Here is a 25815-nt window from a genome sequence, read left to right on the forward strand (position 1 = left end):
CATCTGGCTGAAGAGACCATTCTCCCGGATGTAAAGTCTGACGACTGAGATAATCCGCTTCCCAATTGTCTATACCTGGGATAAGAACCGCAGAAATTAGACAGGAGCTGGATTCAGCCCAAACAAGTATCCAAGATACTTCTTTCATAGCTTGAGGACTGTGAGTAACACCCTGATGATTGACATATGCCACAGTTGTGATATTGTCTGTCTGAAAACAAATCAACGGTTCTCTCTTCAACAGAGGCCAAAACTGAAGAGCCCTGAGAATTGCACGGAGTTCCAAAATATTTATTGGTAATCTCGTCTCTTGAGATTTCCAAACCCCTTGTGCTGTCAGAGATCCCCAAACAGCTCCCCAACCTGAAAGACTCGCATCTGTTGTGATCACAGTCCAGGTTGGACGAACGAAAGAGGCCCCTAAAATTATACGATGGTGATCTAACCACCAAGTCAGAGAAAGTCAAACATTGGGATTTAAGGATATTAATTGTGATATCCTTGTATAATCCCTGCACCATTGATTCAGCATACAAAGCTGGAGAGGTCTCATATGAAAACGAGCAAAGGGGATTGCGTCCGTTGCTGCAGTCATGAGACCTAAAACTTCTATTCACATAGCTACTGAAGGGAATGACTGAGACTGAAGGTTCCGACAGGTGGCAACCAATTTCAAAAGTCTCTTGTCTGTTAAAGACAAAGTCATGGACACTGAATCTATCTGGAAACCTAAAAAGGTTACCTTTTTCTGAGGAATCAAAGAACATTTTGGTAAATTGATCCTCCAACCATGTCTTTGAAGAAACAACACTAGTTGATTCACGTGAGATTCTGCAGAACGTAAAGACTGAGCGAGTACCAAGATATCATCCAAATAAGGAAACACCGCAATACCCCGCTCTCTGATTACAGAGAGTAGGGCACCGAGAACCTTTGAAAAGATTCTCGGAGCTGTTGCTAGGCCACAAATTGGTAATGCTTGTCTAGAAAAGAGAATCTCAGGAACTGATAGTGATCCGGATGAATCGGAATATGAAGATATGCATCCTGTAAGTCTATCGTGGACATATAATGTCCTTGCTGAACAAAAGGCAGAATAGTCCTTATAGTCACCATCTTGAAAGTTGGTACTTTTTACATATCAATTCAAAATCTTTAGATCCAAAACTGGTCTGAATGAATTTTCTTTCTTTGGGACAATGAATAGATTTGAATAAAACCCCAGGCCCTGTTCCTGAAACGGAACTGGCCTGATTACCGCTGATAACTCCAGGTCTGAAACACACTTCAGGAAAGCCTGAGCCTTTACTGGGTTCGCTGGAATGCGTGAGAGAAAAAAATCTTCTCACATGCGGAACTGATCCAAACATCTTTGAAGAATTTTAATCTGCCCCCTACCTGCTGAGCTGGAATGAGGGCCGCACCTTCATGCGGACTTGGGGGCTGGCTTTGATCTCTTAAAAGGCTTGGATTTATTACAATTTGAGGAAGGCTTCCAATTGGAAACAGATTCCTTTGGGGAAGGATTAGATTTCTGTTCCTTATTATGTTGAAAGGAATGAAAACGGTTAGAAGCTTTAGATTTACCTTAGATTTTTTATCCTGAGGCAAAAAAAACTCCCTTCCCCCCGGTGACAGTTGAAATTATTGAATCTAACTGAGAACGAAATAATTTATTACCTTGGAAAGAAAGAGAAAGTAATCTGGATTTAGAAGTCATATCAGCATTCCAAGATTTGAGCCACAAAGCTCTTCTAGCTAAAATAGCTAAAGACATATATCTAACATCAATTTTGATGATATCAAAAATGGCATCACAAATGAAATTATTAGCATGTTGAATCAACTTAACAATGCTAGACAAATCATGATCTGATACTTGTTGCGATAAAGTTTACAACCAAAAAGTTGAAGCAGCTGCTATATCAGCCAAAGAAATTGCAGGCCTAAGAAGATGACCTGAATATAAATAAACCTTCCTTAGATAAGATTCAAGTTTCCTATCTAAAGGATCTAGGAATAGTAGTACATTTAGCAAGAGTGGAGATAGCCCCATCAACTTTGGGGATCTTTTCCCTAAACTCCAATCTAACTCCTGGCAAAGGATACAATTTTTTAAACCTTGAAGAAGGAATAAAAGAAGTACCAGGCCTATACCATTCTTTAGAAATCATATCAGAAATAGCATCAGGAACTGGAAAAACCTCTAGAATAATCACAGGAGGTTTATAAACAGAATTTAAACGTTTACTAGTTTTAATATCAAGAGGACTAGTTTCCTCAATATCCAATGTAATCAACACTTATTTTAATAAAGAACGAATATACTCCATTTTAAATAAATAAGAGGATTTGTCATTGTCAATATCTGAGGCAGGATCTTCTGAATCAGAGAGATCCTCATCAGAGAAGGATAAATAAGTATGTTGCCGGTCATTTGAAATTTCATCAAATCTATGAGAAGTTTTAAAAGACCTTTTACGTTTATTAGAAGGCGGGATGGCAGACAAAGCCTTCTTAATAGAATCAGAAATAAATTCTTTTAAATTTACAGGTATATCTTGTACATTAGATGTTGAGGGAACAGCAACAGGTAATTAACTACTACTGATGGATACATTTTCTGCATGTAAAAGTTTATTATGACAACTATTACAAACCACAGCTGGAGGTATAATCTCCACAAGTTTACAACAAATGCACTTAACTGTTATCAGGCTGCTGGGATCCAACAGTGAATTCTGAGACAAGATCATATTGAGACATCTTGCAAATGTAAGAGAAAAAAACAACATATAAAGCAAAATTATCAATTTCCTTATATGGCAGTTTCAGGAATGGAAAAAAATGCCAACAGCATAGCCCTTTGACATAGAAAAAGGCAAGCGGCAAATAAAAATGGGGTCTTAAATAATGAAAATATTTGGCGCCAAGTATGACGCACAACAAACAGAAAAATATTTTTTGGAGCCAAAAACGTCACACTCGCGTCATAGATAACGCAACCTTGTGAAGGACTTGGCGTCAACTAAGACGACGGAAATGACGAATTTGCGTCAATGAACGGAACTTCGCGCCAAAAAATCTTGCGCCAAGAATGACGCAATAAACTTTGGCATTTTGCGCCCTCACAAGCCTAATTCTGCCCACAAATTTAAAAGACAGTCAATTTGAAAAAGAGACTATACCCCAGGTAAGAAATACATTTTCATAAAAAAGCATTTCCCAGATATGAAACTGACAGTCTGCAAAAGGAAATATACTGAAAACCTGAATCATGGCAAATATAAGTACAATACATATATTTAGAACTTTATATAAATACATAAAGTACCAAACCATAGCTGAGAGTGTCTTAAGTAATGAAAACATACTTACCAAAAGACACCCATCCACATATAGCAGATAGCCAAACCAGTTCGGAAACGGTTATCAGTAGAGGTAATGGAATATGAGAGTATATTGTCGATCTGAAAAGGGAGGTAGGAGATGAATCTCTACGACCGATAACAGAGAACCTAAGAAATAGATCCCCATGAGGAAAACCATTGCATTCAATAGGTGATACTCCCTTCACATCCCTCTGGCATTCACTGTACTCTGAGAGGAATCAGGCTTCAAAAAATGCTGAGAAGCGCATATCAACGTAGAAATCTTAGCACAAACTTACTTCACCACCTCCATAGGAGGCAAAATTTGTAAAACTGAATTGTGGGTGTGGTGAGGGGTATATTTATAGGCATTTTGAGGTTTGGGAAACTTTGCCCCTCCTGGTAGGATTGTATATCCCATACGTCATTAGCTCATGGACTCTTGCTAATTACATGAAAGAAAGCACAAAGTGTAAATACAGCAGAACTGTCATGTCATGCAGTGCTATATTGCACTGGGCTTGTCTCTCATTCACATACAAAAATGCAGGGAACACCCTTTTTAAAGCAAAATCTGCCTTTTGAAAAATTCACTAGGGACCTCGCAGTGCTTGAGGATCATTTTAGAATATCTCACCAGCAGAGAGGTTTTGAATATCAGGGCAATAGTGTCAATGTTGTTACCTAAAAAAATTGTTATTCTTCTTTGAAAAAAGTTGTAGGTTTTCTGTTGACATGAGAAGAAGCCAAGATTGCATAAACCAATTCTGTGGTAATGCAAAACAGAAAGCAGTTATGAATATACACTCACCGGCCACTTTATTAGGTACTCCTTACTAGTACTGGGTTGGACACCCTTTTGCCTTCGTTAACTGCCTTAATTCTTTGTGGCATAGATTTAACAAGGTGTTGGGAACATTCCTCAGACATTTTGGTCCATATTGACATAATAGCATCACACAGTTGCTGCATATTTATCGGCTGCACATCCATGATGTGAATCTCCTGTTCCATCACATCCCAAAGGTGTTCTATTGGATTGAGATCTGGTGACTGTGGAGGCCATTGAAGTAAAGTGAACTCATTGTCATGTTCAAGAAACCAGTTTGAGATGATTTGAGCTTTGTGATATGGTGCATTATCCTGCTGGAAGTAACCATCAGAAGATGGGTACACTGTAGTCATAAAGGGATGGACATGGTCAGCAACAATACTCAGATAGGTCGTGGCATTAAGACAATGCTCAATTGGTACTAAGGGGCCCAAAGTGTGCCAAGAAAATTTCCCCCACACTATTACACTACCACCACCAGCAGCCTGAACCGATACAAGGCAGGATGGATATATGCTACCATCTGAATGTCGCAGCAGAAATCGAGACATATCAGACCAGGCAACGTTTTTTCAATCTTCTATTGTCCAATTTTGGTGAGCTTGTGCGAATTGTAGCCTCAGTTTCCTGTTCTTAGTTGACAGGAGTGGCACCCAGTGAGGTCTTCTGCTGTTGTAGCCCATCTGCTTCAAGGTTCGATGTGTTGTGCGTTCAGAACTGGTATTCTGCATACCTTGGTTGTAACGAGTGGTTATTTGAGTTACTGTTGCCTTTCTATAATCTCAAACCAGTCTGCCCATTCTCCTCTGACATCAACAAGGCATTTTCGTCTACACAACTGCCGCTCACTGGATAATTTCTCTTTTTGGACCATTCTCTGTAAATCCTAGAGATGGATGTGCATAAAAATCCCAGTAGATCAGCAGTTTTTGAAATACTCTAGCTCGTCTGGCACAAACAACCATGCCACGTTCTAAGTCACTTAAATCCCCTAAATGCATTGAGTTGCTGCCATGCAATTGGCTGATTAACCATTTGTGTTACCAAGCACAAGCAATTAAACAGATTTACCTAATAAAGTGGCCGGTGAGTATTAAAAAACTGTCAAAAAGTTAATGATATTCTAAATAATATTTTAAAGCTTAGGACCCGGCCCATTTTTTGTTCAGAACCTGGGTTTTGCTTGCTTATTGGTTAGTCAAATGTAGTCACCAATAAGCAAGCACTTAAAATGAACCTAAAATGGGCCAGCTCCTAAGCTTTACATTCCTGCTTATTAAATAAAGATAGCAAAAGAACGAAGAAAAATTGATAATAAGAGTAAATTAGAAAATTTCATGCTCTATCTAAATCATGAAAGAAATAATTTGGGTTTAGTATCCCTTTAACAATTCTTATTAAATCTTGTGTACGCCAATGATATTTGTTACCTTTTAGAAGTGCTGTAAGAATTGCAACATCAATGTCCTGATATACATCTGAACCAATTTGAAACACAGTAATCTGGTAGAAGAGAGATGCGTGGCCGATTAATAGAGAAAATGTATCAAATGCTTTTACATAAAGGTATTACACTTAAAATACATTAAAATATTTCAAAAACCATTACGCAATGTCATTGTACTTACCATAAAAATAACAAGTAAATATAACAAGGCAAATGACTTCCAGAAAAATAGTTTGATAGACAGTTTTTGCTCAAGGTCAGTACTATCAATAGATTTAGGGTTACTCAATTAATTAAAGAGGAAACTGTAGCAGAGATAGACGGGAAAGACAGATTATCATAGATTTCTTTTGAAAGTAATGCTTTGAGCTAGGTTATGGTCTACATTCAATAAGAAACACACTCTCAAAAGGAAATACTACAATAGTCTCTCTCCCTTTTTGGTATACAATTTTAATTATTATTACTGGTGCATAAGCTCATATGCACCATGTGTATGGCTTTACATATCATATACAGTATCTCTCAAAAGTGAGTACACCCCTCACATTTTTGAAAATATTTTATTATATCTTTTCATGTGACAACAATGAAGAAATTACACTTTGCTACAATGTAAAGGAGTGTACAGCCTGTATAACACAGCCATTAATGTATAAACCGTTGGAAACAAAAGTGAGTACACCCCTAAGTGTAAATGTCCAAATCGGGCCCAATTAGCCATTTCCTACCCCCTCGGTGTCATGTGACTCATTAGTGTTACAAGATCTCAGATGTGAATGGGGAGCAGGTGTGTTAAATTTGGTGTTATCGCGCTCACACTCTCTCATACTGGTCACTGGAAGTTCAACATGGCACCTCATGGCAAAGAACTCTCTGAGGATCTGGAAAAAAAAATGTTGCTCTACATAAAGATGGCCTAGGCTATAAGAAGATTGCCAAGACCTTGAAACTTAGCTGCAGCACGGTGGGCAAGACCAGGGGTGTGGACATTAAAAAAAAAAAAAAATACTACTTGTCAAAGGGACTAAAGCAGATGCCTAATCTACTTGTCTCTTGTGACAATCTACTTGTCCTGATTCACAGAATAATAATCACTGGCTGTATTTTGCTTTGAAACAGAAAGGCCTGCAGCTCCCCATTGCACAGTTTGCATAACTAGATAGCAAGCATTAGTAATGCACTAATTAAATGTTTTCATTAAATGGCATTAGAATGTACTTAGGTCCTTTAAAGATAAAACCATGTCAGTGACGTGCAGTGATGTCAGTGGCTGGTGAGGCACTGACATTTTATTTATTTATATATATATATATATATATATATATATATATATATATATATATATATATATATATATATATATATATATATATATATCCATTTGGAAGTTGATTTTATTATTCCATGTTTTTCTAACCCTTCTAAAAATTATGTTGAATGATCCTCTCTCAGTAGTAGTAAACTTAAAAGGCACAGTCAAGTCCAAATTAAATTTTCATGATTCAGATAGGTCATGTAACGTTAAAAAAAAATTTTTTTTTCAAATTTACTAAGTAGGTATATATGCTAATTTGTAAGCCATTGAGGGCCATCTCTTATCTGAAAACATTTGACAGTTTTTAATATCTAGCAGGCGTTAGTTTATGTGTTCCATATAGACAACATTGTGTTCATGCCTGTGAAGTTACTTATGAGAGGGCACTGATTGGCTAAAATGCAAGTCTGTGAAAAGAACTGAAAAAAGGGGGGCAGTTTGCAGAGGCTTAGATACAAAAAATCACAGAGGTAAAAAACAGAATTTATGTTTACCTGATAAATTTCTTTCTCCAACGGTGTGTCCGGTCCACGGCGTCATCCTTACTTGTGGGATATTCTCTTCCCCAACAGGAAATGGCAAAGAGCCCAGCAAAGCTGGTCACATGATCCCTCCTAGGCTCCGCCTACCCCAGTCATTCGACCGACGTTAAGGAGGAATATTAGCATAGGAGAAACCATATGGTACCGTGGTGACTGTAGTTAAAGAAAATAAATTATCAGACCTGATTAAAAAAAAAAAACCAGGGCGGGCCGTGGACCGGACACACCGTTGGAGAAAGAAATTTATCAGGTAAACATAAATTCTGTTTTCTCCAACATAGGTGTGTCCGGTCCACGGCGTCATCCTTACTTGTGGGAACCAATACCAAAGCTTTAGGACACGGATGAAGGGAGGGAGCAAATCAGGTCACCTAAATGGAAGGCACCACGGCTTGCAAAACCTTTCTCCCAAAAATAGCCTCAGAAGAAGCAAAAGTATCAAACTTGTAAAATTTGGTAAAAGTGTGCAGTGAAGACCAAGTCGCTGCCCTACATATCTGATCAACAGAAGCCTCGTTCTTGAAGGCCCATGTGGAAGCCACAGCCCTAGTGGAATGAGCTGTGATTCTTTCGGGAGGCTGCCGTCCGGCAGTCTCGTAAGCCAATCTGATGATGCTTTTAATCCAAAAAGAGAGAGAGGTAGAAGTTGCTTTTTGACCTCTCCTTTTACCTGAATAAACAACAAACAAGGAAGATGTTTGTCTAAAATCCTTTGTAGCATCTAAATAGAATTTTAGAGCGCGAACAACATCCAAATTGTGCAACAAACGTTCCTTCTTTGAAACTGGTTTCGGACACAGAGAAGGCACGATAATCTCCTGGTTAATGTTTTTGTTAGAAACAACTTTCGGAAGAAAACCAGGTTTAGTACGTAAAACCACCTTATCTGCATGGAACACCAGATAAGGAGGGGAACACTGCAGAGCAGATAATTCTGAAACTCTTCTAGCAGAAGAAATTGCAACTAAAAACAAAACTTTCCAAGATAATAACTTAATATCAACGGAATGTAAGGGTTCAAACGGAACCCCCTGAAGAACTGAAAGAACTAAATTGAGACTCCAAGGAGGAGTCAAAGGTTTGTAAACAGGCTTAATTCTAACCAAAGCCTGAACAAAGGCTTGAACATCTGGCACAGCTGCCAGCTTTTTGTGAAGTAACACCGACAAGGCAGAAATCTGTCCCTTCAGGGAACTTGCCGATAATCCTTTTTCCAATCCTTCTTGAAGGAAGGATAGAATCCTAGGAATCTTAACCTTGTCCCAAGGGAATCCTTTAGATTCACACCAACAGATATATTTTTTCCAAATTTTGTGGTAAATCTTTCTAGTTACAGGCTTTCTGGCCTGAACAAGAGTATCGATAACAGAATCTGAGAAACCTCGCTTCGATAAAATCAAGCGTTCAATCTCCAGGCAGTCAGCTGGAGTGAAACCAGATTCGGATGTTCGAACGGACCCTGAACAAGAAGGTCTCGTCTCAAAGGTAGCTTCCAAGGTGGAGCCGATGACATATTCACCAGATCTGCATACCAAGTCCTGCGTGGCCACGCAGGAGCTATCAAGATCACCGACGCCCTCTCCTGATTGATCCTGGCTACCAGCCTGGGAATGAGAGGAAACGGCGGAAACACATAAGCTAGTTTGAAGGTCCAAGGTGCTACTAGTGCATCCACTAGAGCCGCCTTGGGATCCCTGGATCTGGACCCGTAACAGGGAACTTTGAAGTTCTGACGAGAGGCCATCAGATCCATGTCTGGAATGCCCCACAGCTGAGTGACTAGGGCAAAGATTTCCGGATGGAGTTCCCACTCCCCCGGATGCAATGTCTGACGACTCAGAAAATCCGCTTCCCAATTTTCCACTCCCGGGATGTGGATAGCAGACAGGTGGCAGGAGTGAGACTCCGCCCATAGAATAATCTTGGTCACTTCCTCCATCGCTAGGGAACTCCTTGTTCCCCCCTGATGGTTGATGTACGCAACAGTCGTCATGTTGTCTGATTGAAATCGTATGAACTTGGTCCTTGCTAGCTGAGGCCAAGCCTTGAGAGCATTGAATATCGCTCTCAGTTCCAGAATATTTATCGGTAGAAGAGATTCTTCCCGAGACCAAAGACCCTGAGCTTTCAGGGATCCCCAGACCGCGCCCCAGCCCGTCAGACTGGCGTCGGTCGTGACAATGACCCACTCTGGTCTGCGGAATGTCATCCCTTGTGACAGGTTGTCCAGGGACAGCCACCAACGGAGTGAGTCTCTGGTCCTCTGATTTACTTGTATCTTTGGAGACAAGTCTGTATAGTCCCCATTCCACTGACTGAGCATGCACAGTTGTAATGGTCTTAGATGAATGCGCGCAAAAGGAACTATGTCCATTGCCGCTACCATCAACCCGATCACTTCCATGCACTGAGCTACGGAAGGAAGAGGAACGGAATGAAGAATCCGACAAGAGTCCAGAAGCTTTGTTATTCTGGCCTCTGTTAGAAAAATCCTTATTTCTGAGGAATCTATAATTGTTCCCAAGAAGGGAACCCTTGTTGACGGGGATAGAGAACTCTTTTCCACGTTCACTTTCCAGCCGTGAGATCTGAGAAAGGCCAGGACGATGTCCGTGTGAGCCTTTGCTCGAGGGAGGGACGACGCTTGAATCAGAATGTCGTCCAGGTAAGGTACTACTGCAATGCCCCTTGGTCTTAGCACCGCTAGAAGGGACCCTAGTACCTTTGTGAAAATCCTTGGAGCAGTGGCTAATCCGAAAGGAAGCGCCACGAACTGGTAATGTTTGTCCAGGAATGCAAACCTTAGGAACCGATGATGTTCCTTGTGGATAGGAATATGTAGATACGCATCCTTTAAATCCACCGTGGTCATGAATTGACCTTCCTGGATGGAAGGAAGGATAGTTCGAATGGTTTCCATCTTGAACGATGGGACCTTGAGAAATTTGTTTAAGATCTTGAGATCTAGGATTGGTCTGAACGTTCCCTCTTTTTTGGGAACTATGAACAGATTGGAGTAGAACCCCATCCCTTGTTCTCTTAATGGAACAGGATGAATCACTCCCATTTTTAACAGGTCTTCTACACAATGTAAGAACGCCTGTCTTTTTATGTGGTCTGAAGACAACTGAGACCTGTGGAACCTCCCCCTTGGGGGAAGTCCCTTGAATTCCAGAAGATAACCCTGGGAGACTATTTCTAGCGCCCAAGGATCCAGAACATCTCTTGCCCAAGCCTGAGCGAAGAGAGAGAGTCTGCCCCCCACCAGATCCGGTCCCGGATCGGGGGCCAATATTTCATGCTGTCTTGGTAGCAGTGGCAGGTTTCTTGGCCTGCTTTCCCTTGTTCCAGCCTTGCATTGGTCTCCAAGCTGGCTTGGCCTGAGAAGTATTACCCTCTTGCTTAGAGGACGTAGCACCTTGGGCTGGTCCGTTTTTACGAAAGGGACGAAAATTAGGTCTATTTTTTGCCTTGAAAGGCCGATCCTGAGGAAGGGCGTGGCCCTTACCCCCAGTGATATCAGAGATAATCTCTTTCAAGTCAGGACCAAACAGCGTTTTCCCCTTGAAAGGAATGTTTAGTAGCTTGTTCTTGGAAGACGCATCAGCCGACCAAGATTTCAACCAAAGCGCTCTGCGCGCCACAATAGCAAACCCAGAATTCTTAGCCGCTAACTTAGCCAATTGCAAAGAGGCGTCTAGAGTGAAAGAATTAGCCAATTTGAGAGCATTGATTCTGTCCATAATCTCCTCATAAGGAGGAGAGTCACTATCGAGCACCTTAATCAGTTCATCAAACCAGAAATATGCGGCTGTAGTGACAGGGACAATGCATGAAATGGGTTGTAGAAGGTAACCCTGCTGAACAAACATCTTTTTAAGCAAACCTTCTAATTTTTTATCCATAGGATCTTTGAAAGCACAACTATCCTCTATGGGAATAGTGGTGCGTTTGTTTAAAGTAGAAACCGCTCCCTCGACCTTGGGGACTGACTGCCATAAGTCCTTTCTGGGGTCGACCATAGGAAACAATTTTTTAAATATGGGGGGAGGGACGAAAGGAATACCGGGCCTTTCCCATTCTTTATTAACAATGTCCGCCACCCGCTTGGGTATAGGAAAAGCTTCTGGGAGCCCCGGCACCTCTAGGAACTTGTCCATTTTACATAGTTTCTCTGGGATGACCAAATTTTCACAATCATCCAGAGTGGATAATACCTCCTTAAGCAAAATGCGGAGATGTTCCAATTTAAATTTAAATGTAATCACATCAGATTCAGCCTGCTGAGAAATGTTCCCTAAATCAGTAATTTCTCCCTCAGACAAAACCTCCCTGGCCCCCTCAGATTGGGTTAGGGGCCCTTCAGAGATATTAATATCAGCGTCGTCATGCTCTTCAGTAACTAAAACAGAGCATCCACGCTTACGCTGACAAGGGTTCATTTTGGCTAAAATGTTTTTGACAGAATTATCCATTACAGCCGTTAATTGTTGCATAGTAAGGAGTATTGGCGCGCTAGATGTACTAGGGGCCTCCTGAGTGGGCAAGACTTGTGTAGACGAAGGAGGGAATGATGCAGTACCATGCTTACTCCCCTCACTTGAGGAATCATCTTGGGCATCATTGTCATTATCACATAAATCACATTTATTTAAATGAATAGGAATTCTGGCTTCCCCACATTCAGAACACAGTCTATCTGGTAGTTCAGACATGTTAAACAGGCATAAACTTGATAAGAAAGTACAAAAAACGTTTTGAAATAAAACCGTTACTGTCACTTTAAATTTTAAACTGAACACACTTTATTACTGCAATTGCGAAAAAACATGAAGGAATTGTTCAAAATTCACCAAACTTTCACCACAGTGTCTTAAAGCCTTGAAAATATTGCACACCAATTTTGGAAGCTTTAACCCTTAAAATAACGGAACCGGAGCCGTTTTAAGCTTTAACCCCTTTACAGTCCCTGGTATCTGCTTTGCTGAGACCCAACCAAACCCAAAGGGGAATACGATACCAAATGACGCCTTCAGAAGTCTTTTATAAGTATCAGAGCTCCTCTCACATGCGACTGCATGCCATGCCTCTCAAAAACAAGTGCGCAACACCGGCGCGAAAATGAGACTCTGCCTATGCTTTGGGAAAGCCCCTAAAGAATAAGGTGTCTAAAACAGTGCCTGCCGATATTATTATATCAAAATACCCAGAATAAATGATTCCTCAAGGCTAAATAAGTGTTAATATCAATCGATTTAGCCCAAAAAAAGTCTACAGTCTAAATAAGCCCTTGTGAAGCCCTTATTTACAATCGTAATAAACATGGCTTACCGGATCCCATAGGGAAAATGACAGCTTCCAGCATTACATCGTCTTGTTAGAATGTGTCATACCTCAAGCAGCAAAGGACTGCAAACTGTTCCCCCAACTGAAGTTAATTGCTCTCAACAGTCCTGTGTGGAACAGCCATGGATTTTAGTTACGGTTGCTAAAATCATTTTCCTCATACAAACAGAATTCTTCATCTCTTTTCTGTTTCTGAGTAAATAGTACGTACCAGCACTATTTGAAAATAACAAACTCTTGATTGAATAATGAAAAAACTACAGTTAAACACTAAAAAACTCTAAGCCATCTCCGTGGAGATGTTGCCTGTACAACGGCAAAGAGAATGACTGGGGTAGGCGGAGCCTAGGAGGGATCATGTGACCAGCTTTGCTGGGCTCTTTGCCATTTCCTGTTGGGGAAGAGAATATCCCACAAGTAAGGATGACGCCGTGGACCGGACACACCTATGTTGGAGAAAGTATATTACTATAACCTATCTTTTTAAACAATAAAAATTCTGGAGTAGACTGTCCCTTTTAATCTTAAAATAACTCCCTAAAACTGAAAAATATCTGATTATTTTTCTTTCTTGTTTCATCTGCACATTTATCTCACATTTCTTTTAAATTATATGTGAAATGTATGGTGCACTTTGAAAACATTTCTTACACTAAGGATAGTTGCCACTAAGAAGTTTGAGGAATAATACTGATTTATATTGCACTGAGAAGGTTGAAGAATACTACTGATATCTATCTGTATTATTCCTGAATCTTCTCAGTGCAATATTAAATGCAGATACAGTGATGGCTGCAATAGAAAACACTTTTGTTATCCATTTTTAAAGTGCTTACTGATACTGCCCCATAGCATGTTAAGATTGTACTGAAGTCACCAAAAAATAAAATTAAAGGCACACAACTTCCCAAACAGACAATGCAAGGAGTTTGATTTTAAACACAGTTAAATACAGCAGAATTGCAATATTGCCTAATAAACAAATCCATAATAAAAATACAATGCAAAAGGGGCGGAGCCTAACCAGGATCTGAAATGGCTGCAATTTAACAGAGCTCTGTAGTCCCTAGTGTAATATCGCATAAAATCTGGTTGACCCAACATCATTTAATTCAATCACAGGGTTGGGAAAGGATACCCTAACCCATAGGAATCACGAGATACCCTTCCTTGAACAAAGTAGTGAATCTCAGGGGAGAGCCGACTGGAAGCGGAACATTGCTTCTGAAGATCGCTTGGCCTGGTGGCGGAGTGCACAGATCCCCAGTGTTTATATCTCAGAAAGGCATCGCCAGAGCTGCTATAAGGGGCGTTTAAGCCTGAGACCCTCGGAGCTGATATAAGAGCTAGGTGACGGAGCCGCACTATTACTTTGCCATCAGCGGTGACAGGGCCGCGACCACGTGGCTTCTTTGGAGGAGAGATCTGCTCACGCAACACGCCGCTACTACAAGAAGTTATACACTTACCGGGTGTCAATACCGGAGCATTCGTCTTGGCGATCTAGACTCCTGCTGAGGGCTCTGATCAGCTGGGTAGCGTTCGAGTGAGGAGCGGAGGTGAGTTCTGTGGGCGGCCATTATACCGCCATTCACAAGCGGGCCATAACAGCATAACTTTACCACTCACTAAGGCACTAGCCCAGATCTGGATTCCTGAACACAGCAGGGTATAATAAATTTGGAGACAGGGGAGCTGGTGATCTCCCCATACGCAAACACATTGAACTAATAATAAGGGGACAAGAAACCAAGCCCTAACGGATCTTAAGACTAGGCCTAAGTGACCGGACAGGCGCTCAATCACCATACACATTTTGAGGTGCGCATATATAAGTCACAAATAAACGCACAATACTGCACGAAGAAAGGGAATTTTTCATATAAATATACAGACTTCCTGTTTGCAATTACTACCAAAAGGAACCTTAAGTCTTCCAAAAGCACACAAACTTCTATAATGGAGAGCTATCTGATACCCACAGATTCTGCTCAATTGCCTAGTAAAACAGTGCAGGACTCACAGGGACCTTTAGTTGCTGCACAGATTCATGAACACAGGCCCAGCACAAACTCTCACAGCTATCTCACAAAGGAGGATATCTTGCACTTATCCTCCAAGGAGGACATTAAAAGTGCGATGCAAGATTTTAAAAGTATGTTTGGGGAGGTTAAAAGAGACATTGCGGCCATAAATCACCGTGTTACGCAGGTAGAAGAGAAGCAGGAGTCGCTTAGCTCTGACATGCAACACTAAGCTAGTCTACAGCAAGCACAAGAGGGTATGATTCACACCCTTATGGACCGCATAGAAGATTTAGAAAACAGGAGCAGAAGGAGCAATTTGCGCCTTCGAGGCATACCAGAAGCGATTGACCCCCCAGCACTGCAGCCCTATATTCAGGAGTTTATTAGATACCTGAAAAACAATGCTTTAGCACAGGACATACAAATAGAGCGAGCACATAGGGCCTTGCGCCCTAAACCACCAAACAGGGCCCCACCCAGGGACATAATTATTAAATTTCTATCTTTCTGGGACAAGGAAGAGGTTCTCAAACTGGCTAGAACAAAACATCCAATTACCTTTAGGGGTACAGAAGTTCAAATATACTCAGACCTGTGTCCTACTACGCTGCAAAAGTAATGTCTCACACATCCTCAGAGGCCTGGAGGATCTCCCTAACTTCAACCAAGCATTGGGACTGGAAATTGAACCCCCACGCCAGGAAAATCCAGCTCGCAGAGCACCAAACGACAGACCATGGAGAGGTCCAGCAGCTTCGTGGGTAAACCCAGAGGGACAGACCTGTTTTTTTTTTCTCTCTTCTTTGTTTTTTCACTCTCTAGGTTATTAACCCCTTAAGGACCAGCGACGTACCCTGTATGTCACTGGCCTTTTTTTGGGACTTGATTGTTTTATAGCACAGTCTTGCCACCAGCGTTGAGACTGCTCTATTCCACAAAGCCTGCTGGAGGGAGGGCATTAATAGCGTGTTATTGCTAGACTTGTGCTATTATGTCCTGAAAAAACCCTTAACGACCAGTGACATACCGTGTACATTGTGGTCATTAAGGGGTTAACACTTGGTCTGCAGTGACACCAGTGCTTAACGGACCTTTCCTGAGATAAGATCTTATGCCCTCCTGTGGAACCTTCAGGTCGTATATAATGTGTAACTCTACTGTTGCTTACCCCATTTATATGTAACACCTCACATATATGTTTACAGAATGTGCTGCTCCAATTTAACATGTAAAACTGTCTTGTTGCTGCTGCATTACCAAGAACTTTATTACTGGCGTTAGAATCCTATGTACAGCTAAGCTAAATGATAATGTCTCTGTTTTCATTCCTTTATGTTCAGTTGCTGCATTACTGCCCATATTCATGTAGTAGAAGGCGGGGAACTAGAAGGAACATAAACGAGAAACAAATAAAAGGGTCGCCCGTTAGATAGATTAAGAAGGGCTAAGCTATAGTTATGATTCCCTTGCTGAAGTTGTCAGTAACGACAGGATTAAACTGGTTTGTTTTAACTGTATGGAGCTTACATTAGAAAACATAACATCCCGCATAACTGGTTTACGCACTTAAACACTCTGCCCCAACTCAAGAGCTATGCGCTAGAGTTACTTGTTCCATGGGAGGGTGGAGAAACAGCATTTATGATAGTTGTAAAATAGCAATAGAACAATTACAGGGAAAACCGTGAGTACTCTAGAATGGGTTAACAACGGAATTAAACAAAGGCCAATTAGGCTCATGTAGAACGGACCCTAGAGAAGGAGATTATAGAGTTGAATAGCAACACCACGTTGATAACTATACTGTCTGGACACAGGGGAAGCACTTTAATATGCTCAAGTAGATCCAAAGGGTTAACCAGATTTCTAAAACTATGTTAATTGTTTATGTTTACACGCGATATGCACAGGGACAACTACCCCTGAGTTACTGAAGTAGTTGTGACAGAATTTATTTGCTTTAGAACTATTATTGGTTGTATTTGTTGTTCAAGGTTATGTTCTTCAGTTCATAATAAGTGATACACAATCACTGTTATTTTAGTCTTCTTAGAGAAGACTTCTCTATTTCATATCACCTACCCTCCTTGGCCCATTGCCCCTTACCTCTCCCCACCTCTGTATCTTCTCCCCCCTTTTTTTTTTCCCCTCTCTTTACATTTCACACTCTCTACACTACACTGAGATTGCTGTCCCATCCCTCCCCCTCACAACACACTGCTGGGCGTGCTAGGCAACCATGGCGAGTCAGAGTTGTAGACGCAAACCCCGTCCAATAGAACTTATAACTATTAACGCAAAGGGACTTAACAGCCCCTCTAAACGTGTCATAGTTATGAGAGACCTACAGAGAATGGGTGGAGACATAGTTTTCATACAGGAAACGCATTTCGCAATAGCTCAAGAACCAAAATGGCATAGTCGTCAGTACCCAGTGGCATATTTTGCCTCAGGCTCGAAAAAAAAAGAACGGGGTCAGGGTCATTTTTAGTGCAGGGGTTCCCTTTCAGCTCTCCAAAAGTTACATGGACCCTGAGGGCAGATTCATGATACTTACAGGTACCTTGTTTAACAGGCCCATCACACTAGCCAATATATACTGTCCGAACTCCTCCCAGCACCTCTTTCTTCAGAAGGTCTCCCGCAAAATCCTTGAAATGCAAATGGGAATTTTATACCTTGGGGGGCCTTTAACGCACCTCTAGATCCTGTTCTCGACACCTCCAGCGGTCTCTCCATCGCCCCGCACAAAACACTTAAACAAATGTCCACTTCATTGGCTGAACTAATGATTCATGACATCTGGCGCACACATCATCCAACAGACAAGAATTTTACTTTTTACTCATATCCACATCGAAAATATTCCAGGATAGACTATTTATTCACAGACTCCACGGGGTTAATCATCACTAAAACTAGCAGAATTTCTGCGATCACATGGTCCGACCATGCCCCAGTGGGCTGCACCATTCAATGGCCTAGCACGCCTATCACTCCCTTCGTGTGGAGACTTGATGACACGCTTTTAGATGACCCAGTGTTTAACACAGATATAAGGAAATCCATGACCGAATACTTTCGCTTAAACGCGACAGAGGAGATAAGTGGCCCCAGTCATATGGGAAGAGTATAAATGCACCATAAGGGGACTTCTGATAGAACGCAAAGCAAGGCTTAAAAAAATGCGGAGAGAGCGTTACAACAGACTTCTGCTACAGGTAGAAAAATCTGAACAATATCACAAAAAGTACCCGCGAGACAATTCGGGACTAACACGTTTGAACACGGCCAGGAAGGATCTCCTGAAGTTTTTGCAGGAGGGCTACCAAAAACAAGCCCTCAAACTGAGGCAGCTTTACTTCGAACAGGGCGACAAACCTGGGAAGCTTCTTGCAAGAGCGATAGCCAGGAAAAAATTAAAAACCTATGTACATCATATTGTAGACGCGGGTGGAGACACCAGGGCTGAAGGCGACTCAATTGCTGCAGCCTTTAGGAGTTATTACAGTGCACTTTACAATCTGAAAAACCCTAGAGGGGATGGAGCTACCCCCCGCGTATCAGCTAGCAGATGATGACATCATTCACTATCTGCAGACCACTGACCTTCCAGAGATATCGGAAGAAGATAGAGAGCTCCTAGAGCTGCCAATCACATTAGAGGAGGTTCAGAAAGCCATTAAAGACCTTCCAACGGGCAAAAGCCCTGGGCCTGATGGCTTCGGTCTGAAATATTACAAAAAGTACTCTGATATCCTTGCCCCAAAGTTGACAAGCTTGTTCGCATCCTTGCTTGAGACTCCCAGACTCCCCAGTTCCATGTTGGAAGCATACATTGCGGTTATCCCTAAACCTGGGAAACCCCCTGACAGGCCTGAAAACTTCAGGCCAATATCCCTTCTCAATTCAGACGTGAAAATCTTCGTGAAAGTCATAGCTGCCCGTCTGAATAAGCTCCTTCCTGAGCTAATCTCTGCCGATCAGGTAGGATTTATTCCTGCACGACAAGCTAGGGATAATACCCTCAAAATACAACAGTTGATAACCTATGCTCATATACACAAACTACCACTCACTTTGGTAACAACAGACGCGGAAAAAGCGTTTGATCAGGTTAGCTGGAAGTTTATCCGATTGACGCTGAAGAGGTTTGGTTTTGGGCCCGGTTTCATAAACGTCATTATGTCCCTGTACTCGGCACCAAATGCGCGAGTTAGAGTGAATGGCACCCTCTCAGAAACATTTTTGATCAGGAACGGGACAAGACAGGGGTGCCCTCTGTCGCCCCTCCTGTTTGCTCTCATGATCGAACACCTTGCCCACAAGATCAGGGCAAATACAGCAGTGAGGGGTCTGGTTGTCGGCGGCACCGAACATAAACTTTCGATGTACGCTGACAATGTCTTCCTAACATTAGCGGACTCGGCCACATCGCTAGAAGAGGCATTGATGGATTTCGGAAGGTACGGTGACATGTCAAATTTTCTCCTTAACCCTATGAAGTCTGAAATCATAAACATCACCGAGCCTCCGGTTAAGTTTGCTACCTCAACAACAAACTGCACGATAAAAGTAGCCACGCATAGTATAAAATATCTGGGAGTACCGCTATCTGTTGGTAGGTACAGATGTGACTACCCTTATATTTTAAATGCTCAAACCCCAATATATTAGATTATATCTTTATATAGTAACACATATTGCTTTGTTATGTCATCTGAGTTATGCATGTATTTGTATTTGCTTTTGACATATGGGGGTATGCTGTGTGTCCTAAGTGGCCCATTGCTACTAGTTAGTGGGTGTAGGATATATATTGTGTACTGGACATTAGGAGAAGTAACATGTTCACTTTATTCCCAGAGTATTCCTATATATGGAAATCAATATGAGGCTTTATTTTCTTATCAGTGTATATAGTTCAGCTGTTTAGTTTGTTTATTGTATATGTACGATTATCTGACACACCGTTGCAGCTGCAATTATTTAGGAACATTTAAGTCTAGGGCTCATAGTCCTATTGAATTGCCTAATTTATCTAGTCTGCTTAAATACTACTATGGTATTAGAACACAGTGATTTTACATGTTTATGTAGGGACAGGCAAGATCTTTGAACAGTCTATTAGGATCATCCAAGGATAAGATATTACTGCTGTGTCATCTGCTGCCGGGATGGCACAGCTTAGAGTGTATGTGGATATGGAGAGAAGAATGGTTGTACTGTGCAGGTTTCCTGTCCTGCCTTAGGTTATATTCTCGTATAAACTAGCCACTAAGCCAATCCTAAGAGACCTTTTGTTGATTAATTATTAAGTCCTAATGTGCTGAGATATATAATATTTATGTGTATATGGTGGCTATAACTAGTTATAGTCCCTTGTTAATACTTAATTTAAGGTCCCAATCTTCATTTCAAGAAGCATAGATTTTAGTCCCTTTATCTAGAATATTGACTCATATTCTATCTAGTAGCCTGTCATGCGTCCATATTCAGAGGGAAAGTTAAAACCTGTGAACCTCACACTCCTCACTACTGATAGAGCTTGTCCCATGTGATCTGCTAGGTTTCTCACATCCCTTTCCAATTAGCACATGTATAGATCTCTTAATGTTACTGGTAGGTGTATATATTGTTGTAAAACTTTAAAGATAGGTCTTAACTGCCTATACCCGAGTATTCATTGGCTATGTTACATGGGTTAGTTATATATTCCCTGCCCACACAGTCCTACTTGACTGGTCTTATACTATTAGTTGGCTGGCTCCGATTCCCCCCTAAGGGTCTTCCCTTAGTATCTGTTTAACATCTAGACTTAGAAACACAGATTTCATTTACTTCTCTTGCTATTTTACATATGGCTGACACAATGTAACGGCTAGGTATATTCCCACTTCTATCATATATAATGTTAGTCATATGTTCCTATATACCAGGGCTTTGATATGGCCCTATATGTTATCAATTATATAGCCTACTGGTTAGGCTTAGGGACACAGATCCCATTTGACATCCTTGCTTTAATTTTAACGCATTCACTACTAGTGTGTAAATGATATTCCCCCTTTACCCTTTAAAATGAGGGGTTGTTTTCATAGGCTTTATTACTGAATTTATCTTGCAACTAGACTGAAAATGTGCTTGCCTTTTTCTTTTTTGTTTATATATTTGGCTGTTAATAGATGACTCCATACGCACGAGAGATATGTCTACTTAATTGAGCATAAACTGTTGTATTTATGTTTTGTAACATGTTTTCTGTATATTTCTCAAATGTCATGAGATTGTTTGTATGCCTTATATTCAAACCTCAATAAAAATATATAAAAAAAAATATATATATCTGGGAGTAATTATCACGTCTAGTGCCAATGAAATAATTGAGCTTAACTATAAAAAAATCAGCGATGAAGTCCTCAGAGACTTGTCCAATTGGAAAAAGAAAACAATTTCATGGTTAGGAAGAATAGGGATAATCAAGATGAACGTGTTACCGAGAATTCTTTACATCATGCAGACAATCCCGGCGGTATCGGCTTCTCACTACCTCCAGCAATTGCAAACGGGCATTGAAACATATATATGGAATGGAATCAGAAAGTCCACTATATATATGTCTAGAGGCAGAGGCGGGCTGGGGGTTCCGTTCTTAAGAGAATATCAAAGGGCGATATTCCTTCAGAGGATTGTGGAATGGAGTCGAAACTCTCATGATAAGCTATGGATTCAAATTGACAATGAAATCTTACAACGTGGAAATACTGGGGCAGTGGCCTGGATATCTGTTACAAATCGCCCAACATTACTTGCACTGTATCCGATGATAAATGACACGCTCAGGGTATGGGAAAAGGTGTTGGATGAGGGCACTTATGTGTCTACTCGTACCTCAAACTTTCCTATACGGGAGAACCTTGACTTAGGAATGGAGTTTCCAAGGCGCGTGGTAGGTGTAACACACACTCTAGCTGAAGCAGCTTTCTCAAATGCTGTGCAGCAAAATAAACTCAAAACGCAGACAGAATTAGCGGAATGGGACCGGACGATATTCACGTCTTGGTTCAGGATGACACAAATCACACATTACTTCAACACTTGCAAAGATCGGGACGCGCTGATCAGGAACAGAACAGAACACCTTTTGAGGCCCTGTGCACTATGCAACACACACCAACACATTTAATCTCTCACCTATATAAACTTCTGATGAGTAGGGGAGGTTCTGCCCTGCTGGCATACACCTCCATGTGGCAGGCAGAGTTGGGATTGGACATATCTGCTGCAGATTGGATGAAAATCCTTAAAAAGAACAGGAGAGCATCTGTATCCGCGAGGATACAGGAAATGCACTATAAATTACTCAGTAGGTGGTATCTGTCGCCTCAAAGATTGCGGAAAATCTATCCTAACACAGATGGGGGGTGCTGGAGGGGCTGTGGAGAGGAGGGATCTTTTCTTCACATCTGGTGGACTTGTCCACGGATAAAGCTTTTCTGGGATGAGGTGCTGGGAGAAATGAGCAAAATTCTTAAAATCATCATCCCCCCAAACCAACATACCTAATCTATCACGAACTGCCTAAGGTAGTGGGAGTGGACAGACATATACTTTTCCTTTTGATGCTAGGTGGCGCGAAGGGGCTCATTCCTGCACACTGGAAAAGCCCTCGGGTTCCGACTATCCAGGAATGGAGACACAAAGTGGGCGACCTACTCAAACTGGAACAATACCATTTTCTTAAGACAGGAAGGCTTGTCACCCATGAGATGATGACATTGACTTGGGAGGGCCGGGAACTGTGATGGTAATCCCCGTAATTCTGATACAACTTCTGGAGTGTTTCTCCAGTCCTTCTCTGCATCTCCCCTCCCCTTGTTTCCCCGCCTCTCTCATCCCCCTTTTTTTTTTTTTTCCTCTTCCCTCTATTGTTTTCACAATTCTTTCTTGGTTGCGACATCAGACTTTATGGTTCTCCAGCAGAATGAAGAAAGCGTGCTGGAAACAAACATGAGTAAATCTATTTGATAATCTGATGCCAAGCTTCTAAGTTGATATTTTAACTGTTTATAGTGACTGCTTTACATCCCGAACTGTTGGTTCGTGGAAACAAGCTCAGGATTTTTGCACTGTTCCTAATGTAAAGATGACAAGAAATCAAGAGAATTGCTGGACTTTTATTTATAAAATATCTTCTCTCTGAAATAAATGTACTTAACTTAATTTGATAGAGATGACAGGGAACGTTCGCTATTTTGCACTATGTAAGAAAATATTATGTAATGATTAAGCAAACACTGTACATGATTTATTGTTGTATGTTACTCTTGTCAATCTTAATAAAGCATGTTTAAAACAAAAAAAAATACAATGTAAAAAGCACTTAGTCTGCATGATTAGACTGGGATAAAGCAAGAGATAATATTGATAAAGCAACAAAATGTATGTAATACACTTAATTACATGACATCCCTGCTTTATTTACAAAAGACATTTAAAGGGACAGTAAGCACCTTGTATATAAAAAATATCTCAAAAAGGTGAGGCATTTCAGTAATACAATTCAAGTTTTTAATTTCACAAACTTGAGATCTGAGAGTCCCTCAATGATGTAGGTTTTCTGGGTAGCCTAAATAAGGTAATTTCAAATACCATTGCCATAAACTTTTCAGTCATGATCGATTGGAAGCCAAAATTGTATTGTTACAGATGTGTAAGTGGGAGTGATAAAAATTTAAAGTGCCTCAGGTCATAATCCCTTGCACCCATGCAGTCTATCAAGCCTTTGCAATAAAGCATTTCTTGACACAGGCTCATGTGCCAGCACTAACAAGATTTGGGGAAATAAAAAAAAAAATCCCAACTTAACCACACCAAATGCTGCTGAGCTGTTTGCGAGAGAAATGAAGATGCTCTGGCTTTACAGAAAGTGAAAGTAGTATAGCCATTTCCAAAATATTTCTCCCAACTTGCAGCCGGCTAGGGAGATTGTCAGCTAGCAGCGCCGACCACATCAGCAACAGTGTGCTATCTGAGTGACGAGCTGTGATATTTGCCTTGGGAGTCTCAAGGCAAAGATCACAGCTAGTCAGTCAGACAGCACACTGATGTGGTCGGCGCTAGCTGACAATCTCCCCAGCCGGTGTTCTAAATTTTGTCTTGTTGCTCAGAATGACAGATCCTTGCTAGTGCAGTGTTGAGGAGACCTCACAACCTGGTCTATGGCAGGGGAATCCTACTTCCTGCACGTGGTGCAGCAGCCATCTTGGTTTATACAAATATTTTGAAAATGTGTTTTCTTTTCTTTGCAACCGCTTTCGTTAGAGCTCTGACATTTGCTGTATAACTTTATGTTGTGACTTAGCTGCTCGTATGCCATAGCAGCTGTATTTTATTCCGCCATTCCACTTGTGCTAAACTCTTGAAATCAGGTATGCTTGAACCTACTAATACTGCAATACTTCTCCTGCAACATTGAAGTCATTTGTCACAGGGTCTGGCAGCCATATTGCTTTTTGCAACTATTTTGGACTAACGTTTAAAAATCTTCTCCGGAACCGCTTATGTTGTAGATATGACACTTGTGTTAACTGCAGTTGCGACCTAGATTTATGATTGTTTAAGAGAAGTGCCTCAGTCACATGGTGTGGTTGCCTTCTTGGATTTTGTGAAAATCTTCCATCATCTTCTCTGACACCGCTGAATGGAATGAAGCACAATTTTGCACATGTGCTCCTGGTAAGGTTCTCTACCAAGGTTGTTCATAATGCAAATTTTTTTCAAAATGAACATGGCTGCTGCGGGCTGTTAACCTTTTTATTGCCGTTTGCTATTACACTATTAAACTATGTTACAGTGTATAACACATAAGATTACACAGACATGATCCCAAAAGGCAATATTGCCGCCATAGTGAAATCAAACATTTATACATTTTCATGAAACTTTAGGAAATTTCATGGTTTTATGGTGAGCTTTAGTATGTGTAATATGAAAGCAATATATTACACGGTTTGACAGCCATTTAGTTTTGAATGCGCTGTTTAAAAAAACTACAAAAATCTTCTCCAAAGTCGCTAATGAGACAGGCGTGATATTTTGTTCATAGAGTTATGTTATGTACCTACATTCAGATTTTTTCAAGAGAAGTCCATCACTCATGTGGTTTGGCAGCCATTTTGAATGGTTCAAAAACGTATAACGATATTTTTCAATTAAAGGAATATGAAACCCAAAAATTTTCTTTCATGATTCAGATAGAGCATGTGATTTAAAATAACTTTCCAATTTACTTCTGTTATCAATGTTTCTTTGTTCCTTAGGTATCTTTTGTTGAAAAGCAGGGATATATGCTTAGGAGCTTGCCTAATTCTAGAGCCCTATATGGTAGCAGATTTGCAAGAGCACTAAATGGAAGAACTATTTCCTGCCATGTAGTGCTCCAAATGCCTACCTAGGTATCTCTTCAACCCAGAATATCATAGAAACTAAGCAGATTTGATAATGGACGTAAATTGGAAAATTGTTTTAAATGGTATGCTCTGTCTGAACCACAAAAGAAAATGTTTGGGTTTGAAATCCCTTTAAGCAAAAAAACAACAAAAAAAAAACAGTTTTACAAAAATGATTCAATTTTGCCATGTTTATTAACATCAATAGTGAGCACTATGGTGTATAATGCAGAGGCTCTATGTCACATGGTCGGGTTGCTATCTTGCTTTACACAAAAATTTCGGAAACCTGTTTTCTCTGTAATCGCCTTTTAGAGATGTGAAAATTGCTGTATATACTTATTTTGTGACCTAGATTCACAATTGTTCATTAGGATAGAAATCGGTCAGATGGTGTGGCAGTTAATTGGATTGTACAAAAATAACAATTTTATTCAATGCTACACCTTTGTTTCAATTGCCCATAAAATATTAACTACTT

The 25815-nt window shown here is 40.8% G+C and overlaps 1 protein-coding gene across 1 annotated transcript in view; it reads right to left on the reverse strand.

Annotated features, from left to right (window-relative positions):
- TRPM7 (transient receptor potential cation channel subfamily M member 7) overlaps positions 1 to 25815 on the reverse strand; it is a 626812-nt gene that overhangs the window by 402910 nt on the left and 198087 nt on the right. The window contains exon 10 of the mRNA XM_053717440.1: positions 5634 to 5706. Coding sequence (XP_053573415.1) covers positions 5634 to 5706 — 73 coding nt within the window. The remainder of the gene's footprint in view (positions 1 to 5633; positions 5707 to 25815) is intronic.

This window comes from Bombina bombina, chromosome 6, assembly GCF_027579735.1.
Source record: "Bombina bombina isolate aBomBom1 chromosome 6, aBomBom1.pri, whole genome shotgun sequence".
NCBI classification, from domain to species: Eukaryota; Metazoa; Chordata; class Amphibia; order Anura; family Bombinatoridae; genus Bombina; species Bombina bombina.